Below are 12,955 nucleotides of genomic sequence, written 5' to 3'. Positions count from 1 at the left end.
CCCGTCACTCTGCCATCTCCTAGGATGTTTTCCTTAAATGCTAGATAGAAGCTGGACTGAGAGGGGAGACAGACAAGGGAATGTATTCCCAATCATTTGGTGGGCAAGATCCTAAAATTGTACATACCATCTCCACTCACACACCACTGGCAAGGACTTTGCCACAGGGTCCTATCTCATTGCCAGTGTGGCTGGGAAATGTGGCCTTTAGGTCGGCAGCCACTTGCCCTATTAAAACCTGGCGATGATGAGGTGGCAGAAAATGGGTTCTATTACAAAAAAGAAAAGTAGTGAGCAGACTGGGTTCAATTATTAGTCTCTGCATAATATTTCTTAAATTTATGTCTCTAGAAACGTCTATTCTTCTACAAAGCCAAACTCAGTGCCTACATCGAGGTAGTTTTCTCTGATCTTATCACATGCCCTTAATTCCACAGTCCTTCAAATGGAATATCGGCTCTCCTGCCTCTAAAGTTCTTGGACCTGTTATGGAATTTGGCACATTTTGGCTTGTGCATGCTAAATACAATTTGTCAGAAAATACATTGCGGCCAGAAAGGAAAAGATAAGTGTGTGCTATTGATTAATCTTCCTTCATTGTTTCATTTCATATTCTAAGTTGTTGAAGACACAGTCAGTGACAAGTTCTTTATTCTGTATTTCTACAAGTGGTACATGCAGGACAAAGCACTCCACACCACTGCACTCGATATACTGATAGTTTATCTTCATTTATTATGAAAGTAACATCTTTAAAAGTAATACCCATAAATTTGAGCCACAAAAATTATAATTTTAGGAATTGTTTAGAAACAAAATTATTGTAAAAGATTTTCAATTAAACAAATGTATATGTCCTAAAATTTTACTGAAAAATACTTTTGAATAATGTTTAAATAAGGTATGTTTGTATTTTTATCCTTTAGTAATAATTTGCCAAAAACAAACAAAATCCTTGAATACTAATGGATAATTATACATGTTTAATTTTCCTCATTTGAACTTTTTGCTCATTTTTGCCTTTTATTCTCATATTTGATTTCTTTACTCCATTAGCTAACATCTCAGTTACTTATGAGGTTTATATCTTTTTATTTTGACATCACTGGTTTGTACTTTCACATAAGCTGAAAACATGAAAAAATAGCCTTCAGTTCTATTGTGATAAAATGTTTTATTCCATTCCATGATGTTTTAATGCAAATCAAATACCTATTTAACATTTACTTGTATATCATAGGAGATGAATTAAGTTCTAGAATCTCACTGTCAAAATTTAAATTTTGAGTATAGCATACCAAATAATACAAAAGCAAATCTACCCATTTTTCAACATTGAACTATAAATTATGAGCAGGAAGTCATTTCCTTTGATTAATCACCCATCTGACCAGGTATAATGAATATTTACACATTATTATATATTGGTGGAGTACTTAAAATGTCTGCAACCATAACTATTATTAAGCCAAATTTTTTTTTATGTAAGAAAGTCAAATGAAAGGGGCATAATATATATATAAAATATATGATAAAATCTCTGTCTAAAACTCAGAAAAATTATAACAGCTTTCTATTAAAATTTTATCAAAAAGAAATTCAAGTCTGTCAGTAATTTGAAATCTAAATGCATATAATAGCCTGAGGGAATTATAGTAAGGGTTGCTCCCAGGGAAAGCAATAAAAATGGCAATACTTTATTTAAACATGTATGTAACTTCATCTGAAACATATTATTTTGAAATTATGTTGAAATAAAACTTACAGTACATGTAATTATAAGGCTAAGCCTCTAATACATTTAATAATCATGTTTTTAAAGGCCATAAAGCTATAGTTAATATTGAATATACTTTCGAACAATACTGCTATTTTGTCCTTTCTCAATAGTTAAAAAAATCCACTCAAATTTTATCTTAGAGTGTGACTGCTGATTTTATTGGCAAACATATAATAATGCATATGATCAACCTTTACCTAATTATTTGAGTCGCAAACACAATTAATAAATCATCTTTGAAGTGCACTGACCATAATCAGTATATTCTGGAACAAGTCCAGAGGGCCATTAATCAAAACACACAGAAAGGAAAGTGAGCGCCGCAGCCTCAACAGTTAGGGAAACACAGAGTTTAGCTAATAAAAACCTATCTCAGTTTAAAACCACCACTGTGTTTGCTTTTGCAACTAAGATAAACATTATGATAAAATTAAAGTTGTGTAAAAAATGGGGTTTGCTCACAATGACCAAAGTAAATCTATAACAACTGCACATACATTTTATGTCCCTAATTTGACACTAAAGAATTTTAAAGTTCAGTTACCAAAATATCCTCAAGAATTAGATATTTGAATCAGATAAATTACATTCCCCATGTGAATTAAGCACACACATTTCAGATATGTTGAGGTTTAAATTAGAAAGAAAGCAATAAGTTGTTAGGAATTTTTTAAGAAACAGGTGTAAGTATGAAAATAGGTTCTTTTTGAAAGAATAGTATGGCCAACTAGCATGTTCTAAATTGGCAGATGTAAATTATTAAATTGTAAAAAAATAAGTAAATACTTGAGTTGGAAATTAAATTTTCAATGATTAATAACATAAACTGATAGACTACAAACACATTCCCATATATATAAACATATCAAATTAATAAGTAGCTCTCAAAACCTGGCTATCCAATTGTGTTATTTTCCTCCAAAGTTCTCTTATTGATGACTAAATAGAAGGACAGAAGATTTGCTGAGTTAACACATAGAAAGGTATGGGTTATCCTCATTTCCGTAAGAATTATGAGGAAAGAAAACGCTCCAGGGTTGAAAATTCTATAAACATAGTTTCTCTCCAAGGAATAGGTTTCCAAAATTTAGCTGAAAACCCAGGGAAAATAGTGCTTTAAAAATAACAGTCCATCATATTTCTAGCGTGTCCTAATGAGATAGTGCTTTCATTCACATGATCTCATTATTCACGCTGAAAGGTAGTTGGGAGGTATCATTAACCGAATCCCTGCACTGACAGAGCTTTGCCGTTCTATCTCTACTGTGTTCCTGTGCAGAAGTTTTGAACAAGCAGTAAAACCTCACTGAAACTCATCTTTATTCATGCGCTCAATGTAGATATAAACAAAGCCCAACATCACAGAGTTGTGGTGAGAATTAAATGAATAAACGAAACTTAAATCCTTAACACAGCACCTAGCACATAGCTCTCAGATAAATAGTAGTTATTATTTTTATTTTTGAAGCAGTGTAAGAAAAGAGATAAAACTATGGTCTTTGGGACAAAATGTCCTGGATTTGAAGTCTAAGATGTGGCATTTGGTTTGGGGCAAGTTATCCAACCTTCTTAGGTCTGAGATTCCTGATATATGTAACAGAAGTAGTTAAACGAGCTAACATACAAAAGGCTTAGCATACTATCTAGAACATAAGTATTCAATGAATGTTAAATATTATTATCATTGATAGATTAATCTAATACCTTATATAAATATAAAATGTCACTCACAAATATCAGAGGGTGAATGACAAGCTAGGAAAAACAAAGATTAATACTTTTATAAGTAGTACTTATAAACAATAGGAGACAAAGATCTCCAGTGAAAATCAGTTGAGGTTATGAATGAGTAGGTAATAAACAAAAAATGAAGTTCCAAAAATCAACACATACCAGAAAAAATACTTATGCAGTGATTAAATATGAAAACTAAACAATGAGACATTATTCATTTATTACACAATTTAAATGACCTGGCAATAACCAAAATGAATTGGAAAACAGCAGAACAAAAGGCAATTACTGCTTGTGGGATTAGAACTTGTTACAGCCTTCTGGAGGAATTCTGGCAAAGCATAACAAAGGATGAACAAGTACATACACCCTCTTCCCTAGTAATTCCACTTTGGGGGGAGTTCATTTTAAGGAAATAACAGTCATATGTGAAAATTTATCTAACATATATACACCATTGTTTTTAGCAATATAAATGTGGATGAGGCCTAAACATACAGTACAGGTATTGGTTAAAGCAACGCAGGTATTGGAACGCTATAAGTATAAAATGTTAAAGCAATGCGGTTATTTAAATAGAACATATATTTGAGTTTAAAAATAGCAGGCTACATCATAGGTCAGTGACCCTGTGTGGCGTATCCCCGTTTGACTCTGTCTTAGTTTCCAGTGTAATCCTCACTTGGCTGCAACTGGGTTTGCTTTCTTCATGGCCACCTCTTCTGGGGCCTGAAGTCCTGACTCTGAGACAAAATTTCCACTTATATGACCTCTGTTCAAATGTTAGTTAAATTATCTCTTAAGGCTAGTTTCCTTTCAAGAAAGAGAATCTATAGAAATCAGAAACAAAACAGGGGGAAGAAGGTAAAAGCAGAAGAATTTCAAAGTGAGTTGAAATGGGCCGGAAGAGTTGAAGAGGTAACAAGCATGAAAGTACTAATTAAATAGTTTAATTTGAACATTTTGTCAGTTGGTCAATTTTAGAAAATGGTTGCTAAATTCAATGAGACTGGGATATTTACTCAATTTAGCCAAATAAGTAAATAATGAATGGATTAATTAATCAAATTTTAAAAATAATCCAACTAGTCTACCTGGCCACAATTGACATCATGTAATTAATATCAAGGGAATACTATTAATAGGCTTTTATTGTATTCACTTTTTTAGGATGTCAGAAGAATTAAGAACTCTCAGATTTGAAAAACACTTAAATGTAAGATTCTTCCTTGATAATATTGTGTGATAGATAAAAAATGACCTCATTAAAAATTCAAGCTGGGTGACTAATGGAGCCTGAATGCGGTGCTATTTCATTTAGATACATATTGTGCTCTTGTATGTTTATAGAGAGTAATTTCACAATGTTCTTGTTTACACTCAGGATCTTACTCTATAAATGTAAAAGTAATTTTCCTATTTCTGTAGTCTGTGTCAGCTGGTTCATTTTGTTTAACATATGGAATTAAAAAGTCATACTGAGCAATTCTACAAATCACAGTTTCAAGTGATGCAAGACAATAAATAGCAAGGAATGCACAACATATGGTAATGTTGAATGATAACTCTTAGTGTGGAGGCTGGCTGACAGGATGGATGTGTGTTCTCCAGGCAAAATCATAGTGTGTGAATTCGTCACACTAAATTTTTTAATGCATATTTATCAATATATGCCAGATTTAAGGAGTTCAGAGTCTTACTAGAAGTAGAAATCAAAGATCTAAACATATTCTTGAAACATGAATTTACATGACCAAAAAGGCCAAATGGAAGCATGAGTCCGCAGCTGAGGACTACTGACACAGGCCAATGCAAGCCTACCCCTGGGAGCACTCAGCGTAAGGTTTAGTGTATGTTTTCAACTTTCTAGTTTCCTGTATTTCAAAAGAATAAAAGTTTTTATTATTGGGAGTCCAAAATTGCACAACATTAACCAGTATGAAACCAGAATTAAAAAGGAGGAAAAGAAATGAAGCACAACAGCTTCAGACAAAGTTTAAATGATGTTATCTACGAAGATGCAATAATGATCAACATTAAATTTTCTAGTCAATCGGATATTTTTATAACTCTTAAGAAGAGTTAAAAATGCAGCATAAAAGGTAGGAAAAACAGAAGACAAGTTCCCAGGTGATGTGAGAAACAGAAACGCTATCATGGGTACAAAGAAAGGATGAATTTTCAACCAAGGCCACACTACCACCTCGCTCTGGCTTCTGAGAGGCTCTCGGCCTCATGGCACTTCCCCCTTTCCCTGCTCCCTCCACTCCCTCCCTCCACTTCATCCGCTCCCTCCACTGCCTCCACTGCCTCCACTCCCACTTTCCTTCTGGAAGGATGCTCACAAGCTGCTTCCTCTGCTAAAGTACTGTGCTCTAAACCGGACTATTCTTTCTCCTTCAGTTTAGAGCTCCAATGATGGATGATTCTTCAAACTGTATCCCCCTCCTTATGTTCCCTTTAAATTCTGAAATCCTTCAAAAGCTTTCAATTATATATCTATCTAATGATATAGTTAAAACGTGTCTTCTTTCATATAGACTAGGCTTTATGAGATCTGGGGTTGTGCTAGTTTGCTTAGCAATGTTTCCCAAGTGCTCGGCATGAAAACATTCTGTTAGAGGAATGATGAGTGAATGAATGAATGAATGAATGAATGAACGAAAGCCATAGTCCGAATTTTTCTGTTCTCAACAAACAACATTGTCTACTGTGCATTTCCTTAGTCACTGTAAAATCATGTGGTAATCACACAATGAGTATAAACTCTATGGAGAGGCACAGGATACAGAGGAACTAACAATTTGAGAGTCTGACAACAATGTTTCACACCTAGTATGTCAGAAGGCTTCAAATTGAAAACATGTAATGAAGTCAGGCTTCCCTGACAAATTAAGTGGGATATAATGGCTACTATGCCATGGTAATATGAACTCTAAACACAAAACTTTCTATGTGATCTTCTCTTCACCACTAAGAGAAGTATAAAAATTTGTGTCATTCGTTCATTCTCAGTTAAGCTTTTCTAGTTAAACATTGCTTAGAAGGACAATGGGATGGTGGAATATCTTTGTTCACATACAAATTCATTAAGTATTCGGCATTTTGAAAGCCCTTGAAAATAATCATCCAAGAGTTACTTCTATTGAATGTCCTTAGAACATACACTTCAGAAGATATCCACCCCCAGGTCCCCAGCATGGGGGATGGAGGGGGCATGCCCACTTTGATGTTTCCCTCCCTTCCCCTCCATTTAAAAATAAACAAATTCTTTTTTAAAAGTTTTTTTTAACAAAGAAGATATCCATCCAAATATTTCATTTACTTTTACCATAGTACAGGTGTATAAGCAGGCCACACCTTCCTTGGTGCAGTCAAACTGAAAGGGCATAGCATGCAGTCAAATAGCTTCATAAACTGTAGTTCGAGTGCTGAACTAACAGTTTAAGTTGGTAGGATAATACTAACAACACAATAATAATTATTACACCGGTTTTATGGCTAAATTTGAGGAGTTGAAATAACTCATCTATATAAAGGAAGTCTCTGTTCTCTTTTATGAACAGTAGACAATACATCATTGATTTAATCCACTGAATAATTATTTAAAATCATTCAGTAGCTGTGTGAATTTAGATGAGTTATTTAACCTTGGAGTAACATTGTACAATACAGTTTTTGACATTATTTAACAAAATTGGGTCAACATTTCCATACTAGTTTCCACTTAAAATAGTATCATTATTTTTTAGAGTAAATTAAGGGACTTTGAAATTATATTTGTCTTGGATTACAAAATAATTTTAAGATACTAGGAGTAACACATTTTTTTAGAATTTCCAAAACAAACTGGATTATTTAATTATAAAAACTGTGACCATTATAAATGCATTATTTAGCTTCTTACTTTTTTGTGAATATTTTCTTAACTTTCTCATATGGCTAAAGAATAATTATTTTCCTATAAGAATGGAATTACACTTTTTAAGTTCAGAAATTATCTTCAGTACAGCTTTTACATTGACAAATTAACGTGCTAAGTTTTCCTGCATGAAATAATTGTCTACCAGTAATCACGATGCTGTCCACTCATTAAACGGCGTGTAGAGCACAGGCACTCTGGGGGGCAGCTTGGCTTTCCTTGCTTCTTTACATCTGTCTGAGGAAAAGCCTGCTGTTTTTCTACCGTGGAAAACAGAGAAAGGAGCTCGGAAAAGGTCAGAAGTGGAAATTGAACAGAATTGAATCATTAGTATGTAATTTCACTATTTTTGTTTAATATTAATTCCTAAAATGTTAGGCGCACTTATTATCCAAAGCAAATATACTTCTAGGAGTTTGACTTTACTTTTCCAATTGTAATATGACATAACAGTATACTTTAACAGTATCCACAGAATATAAGCAGTTTCACTGTAGTGTTCAGACACATTTTCTGGTGAAACTATTTTGAATTTTCATTATTTAGTACTTTCATTTACTAAAATAAATTTACTACAAATGACTACAAAGTTTTCTTTTATAATTGATATGTATACTGTGCCTGGACATTTTTAAGGCTTATTTACAAATTGAATTCTCTCAGTTGAAAACTAATACAATTTTTATCAAATGTAGCTAAATTATACTGACTACTTCATCATACTATCTCATAAACTCAGAAGGAACTGGGTTGTTATACTTTTTAACCATGAACACGAATTAAATACGATGCAGGAACAACACGTCATGACTTGCTAATATTCACATGCGGGTGAGATGGAACCGGGCGCTCACCAGTTGGTCAAAGCTCTAACAAAGACCAAAGTGGATCTCAGAGTCCAGTAAAATGTCTTAAAGTGACTCCCACTGTTGAGAGAGTTTTTAAAAATGTGGAATGTAATTTCAACGATTCTAATTTAGAATCTTAAGGCTGGTGTATTCCCCTCACTCTGGTCTTGCACTCACAAAACTATTTGTGTTTATTTCTGCCTCTCAATAGATTATAATAAGCTTCTTGAGGTCTTGGACCAAGTACAGGCTTTAAAATAAATCATTGGCTGTGCACTGCTTTGAAAAAATAACTATATCTTTCTGGTTGTTTTTCCTCTGGAAGAAGGAAATTAATATCTACTTTGTGGGATTTGTGTGAGATTTAAGTGAGAGTTATTTATGTTTGTCTCTCTCTCTCTCTAAACCTTATCACTGTAACAATAACAGCATCATAATAAATACTTAATAAATTTGAAAATTACCATAGTTTTGTTTTATTGATTAGTATCAGAATAGTTCAGATTAGTATTGATCAGTACTTAGCTTTTTAAAGCATATAAAATAACCCACGACATATAGGAATGTGCTAAAAATTTTACATTGTGAAACACTTATGAATACACAAATTTAAAAGATGAATAAATTTATCATCCATAGACATCTTACATTTTTTAATCTTCTATTTTTATGAACTTTGATTGCTAATAAACACTTAAGTAATTTATTGCCAACTCATGTTTATGTTTTGAAGTGGTAAATTGTTAAAAGTGCAATAAAATTATAGATAATAGGAGAGACTTTACAGATAACCTAGTTCAATTCTTTCACTATACACATAAAAAATGAAATCCCAGGAAGATGAGATAACTTGGACGAAAACTGGTAGAAATTAAAAACAAAGATTAAACTTGGTATCAATGACCATCCTTCCCCGACTTTGTTCTCAAAACGAAACTCTGGAGAAGACAAAGGAAAAATACAGAAGATGCTCAGAGGGACTATCTGAAAGATGAGGGGTCACAGGATTTCTTAAAGAAGGGCTCAGGGAACTGCAGTTTAGGGTTAGAAGCCAATATCTTTTCACCCCTAAGTAACAATCTACCCACATCTGCATCTGTTTGGGAGGCTACCGCTAGAGCACATGAACCTAACTGATCCACGCATCCTTGCTGAGAACTTATCAGAGTAAAAAGGTGTTTAGAAAGGTAGAAATAGGCGGTATGGAAATTTAAAAACATAAAGGTTCACCATCAGTATTTGAACGTAAAGGTCCACAAGGATAAAATTAGCAGGCAATTCAAAAAGCTAATAAGGTTTACATCAACTTTTTAAATAATGTATACAAAATAAATATTGGCACGATCATCTAAACATGGAAAAGAAAATGGACACAATATTAACTGCATATCTGTTGGAAGAAACAAACACATTGCCTATAGTAAAAGCTTAAATAAAATATTTAGTGTTTGGTTCAGATCTAAACTTCTTTCATCACTGTACTATGCCAATAAGAAACCTGTTTAAGGAATGTATGTATTCAGAAAAATCTTAGTAACCTCAAAACCTTATACTTAGTTCATACATAGGGCAAAAAGACTTAAGATACAGCTTTCCACATAAAACCAATACGTTACATTCTTCCCCCAGGCCCTGAAATTTATCAGACAAAACACTGAGACCAAAAGTCCCATGAGGGCAGGGGCTATGTCTGTTTTCTGCTCTCAGGAATGCTCAGCACCCTCTACTACAGCTGCATATAACTGATACTCATTTGCATACAGTTTGACTGAGTGAAGTATAGAATCATCTGAATATTTCAGACTTCAGTTAATTTTTGCCATATTAACCTATAGGAATAGTTTACTTACTCTAATGTTGCAAATGGGAAATATTTTCAGTCCATTATTTTAGAGGTAATACAACACTCTGACTCTGTGAAGCCAGGGGATTATGAGCTAATAAGTAAATTTGAAAAATAAACACAAACCAGCAAAAGCAGCTCACCACACTGGGTTCTCACACATATTGTCTGGAGACATAAGTGAGCCCCTTTGTACACAGATGGCATTTTCAAGTGCTAGTAGATCGGGCAGTTGTTGAGAGAATAAAACCCGATGAGAAATAGACAAACAAAACAATTGCAGAATTAACTGGAAAGTCCTTGCTTTTATGCAACCAACTGGAAAGCTCCCTCCTGTCAGGCTGGTGGTCTCCTGAGGGCATGGACTGCCTGTGCTGTCTTAGCACTGGCACTGTCTCCACCAGAATTCTAAAACTTCCTGCTCTCTGGGCTCCTGTGCACTTTGACAAGTTTTGAGGAATCCAAGAACTTTTGTTTATATAGACTATATTTGTCATAGACAAAATTAAAACTAAAACAATTTAAAAATCTTTATTAATTCATTTAAAAATAAACAATAAATCCAATATATGGTAACAAAGATAATATACTCTTTATTTAATATAAAGATCATTGTATTTCCCACAGAAAAAGTCTTGCGAGGGCAATGTTTTACGCTTTTCCAAATCTGTTTGATGGCTGGCTTGAGTAAGAATCATTGGATTCTCATTAGCCTCTGCATTCAGTCACATGCGACATGTCATTCTCATTGAAGTGTATGAAGAAAATCTGACTCACCCAGGCATGCAGCTGAGGAGTGGCTACCTTGTGGGTCAGCAAGGTAGCTGACCTTGTGGGATCCCTGGTGGGTCACCACAGATGCCTGGGGAACACCCAGGGGTCCTCCTTCCACACTTTGAAAACCACCGGCCTGTAATATCATCTGTCATGTGACTATTGTTCAGTAACTATTTGCCAAATTAATGAAAAGTTTAAAGAAAAAGAAATAAATTCTCAGGCATATATAACACATATCCAAACATACAAATGATTTGCCCATTTGTTTTTATTCAACTGATAATATTCCTTTGTTTATTAATCCAGCTTCTCAATTCATTACAACTACACTGGGATGCAGATCAAAGGGAGGGTAGGCAGAACTGAAGAGTGAACTATAAAAATAAAGTATATAAGTCTAAAATTAAATAAAAATAAATATATGACTAGGAGACATTTCACATGAAAAAATACCGAGCATAACCAAATCAAGTGGTTAACTTGAACGCTATATGGGTTTCTTCAAAGCAGTAAATTAGATTGAAACACCTTATTGAACACAAGCTGCATTCTAATATTTGTATTATCTTATATGTCATTTTTAATTAATCTATAAAAACCACAAGAAAAAAATTGCTTCTATTTTTGGCACTCCTGTTTTAAATATTAATAGGAATTAATTGAATACTAGGGAAAATATGTGGATTTAAACATTACACAATAACCAAAATCATAATTCTTGCTCTTTAAAAATAGCCGTAAATTCAGAAATAGAAATATAATTTTTAAGATTATATTTTTAATGTAAATTCACTATTTGGCAAATAATGAGATGACTTACTTTTCCTTTTCTTGAAGCTGATGTTCCTGAACAGCCACTTTAGGTTCTGACCCAAGATTGTTTTGTGTTCGCTGCCTTCTTTTCCTACTTGGTGCAATGTCAGTGACATCAGGACTTGAAAAAATGGAGTCTTCTCTGCTTAAAGTAGCTAAAATAAAATGATATAAAAATGTGATCCACCAAAATTATGCATTATAATTTGTGAATAAAGTATTAACTTGCGGCTTTGGCCCCGATATAAAGTGACACAATTAAACACAACAAAATGAAGAATCCGGCAAAACCAATTCAAAAGAACCTATGCACCCCAATGTTCATAGCAGTGTTGTTTATAATAGCCAAGTGCTGGAAACAGCCTAAGTGCCCATCAGTAAATGAGTGGATCAAAAAACTGTGGTGCATTTACACAGTGGAATACTATACAGCAGAAAGAAAGGAGCTCCTACCCTTTGCAACAGCATGGATGGAATTGGAGAGCATTATGCTAGGTGAAGTAAGTCAGGTGGTGAAAGACAAATACCATATGATCTCATCTGTAAGTGAAACCTAATCAACAAAACAAACAAGCAAGCAAAATAGAACCAGAGACATGGAAATAAAGAACAAACTGACAGTGACCAGAGGGGCAGGAGGAAGGGAAAAATGGGGGAAAGAAGGGAAAGGTTCAAGTCAAGGAACATGAATAGAGGACTCAGGGGCATGGACAATGGGGTGAGGATTGACTATGAGAGGTTCAGGGGAGAGCAACAGGGAAAAAGGTGGGGCAACTGTAAATACACAATAATAATAAAAAATAAAGTAAAAAAAGTTTTTTAAAGGTCATGCAGGTTTGAAGTAAGCCAGTTAGTGTGTAATACTTTAATATTCATATAAAACATAAAGTACATTATATACATGAAATAATTTGACCAAAATGGTCTCTGGCTATCTTGAGCAACAATCTTCCCAAATGCTTTATAGGCATTTTGATCTCTCGGCGCTAGAGTTACATAGAAGTGCCTCAGAGACACCTCTAAAATGCATTTGGATGGGAAAACAATGCTACGGGAAAAATATAAATCAAACTGATACTAAACAACAATTTTTAGCACAAATGGAAATTTCTCCTAGTGATCCAGAGATAGTTACACAGACTTATCAACTAACAATGACGACTGAGTATAAGAAAAATGTAAGAAAATACTCATAAGCCCTGGCCAGGTAACTTGGTTAGAGCATCGTCCTGATACGC

The 12,955-nt window shown here is 33.9% G+C and overlaps 1 protein-coding gene across 3 annotated transcripts in view; it reads right to left on the bottom strand.

Moving 5' to 3' along the window:
* XRCC4 (X-ray repair cross complementing 4) overlaps positions 1-12,955 on the bottom strand; it is a 209,944-nt gene that overhangs the window by 62,081 nt on the left and 134,908 nt on the right. For 2 of the 3 annotated variants that reach the window (XM_037032053.1, XM_037032054.1), the window contains exon 7: positions 11,725-11,872. In XM_037032053.1, the coding sequence (XP_036887948.1) occupies positions 11,725-11,872 (148 nt within the window). Of the gene's footprint in view, positions 1-11,720; positions 11,873-12,955 lie in introns of those variants that run through there. The other variant, XM_037032055.1, reaches the window with a different exon arrangement.

The sequence above is a fragment of the Sturnira hondurensis genome, unplaced genomic scaffold (assembly GCF_014824575.4).
Source record: "Sturnira hondurensis isolate 20B ecotype Veracruz unplaced genomic scaffold, ASM1482457v3 Scaffold0021354, whole genome shotgun sequence".
NCBI classification, from domain to species: Eukaryota; Metazoa; Chordata; class Mammalia; order Chiroptera; family Phyllostomidae; genus Sturnira; species Sturnira hondurensis.
The sequence above is the reverse complement of the archived record's forward strand: the minus strand, read 5'-3'. Positions and strand labels throughout refer to the sequence as shown.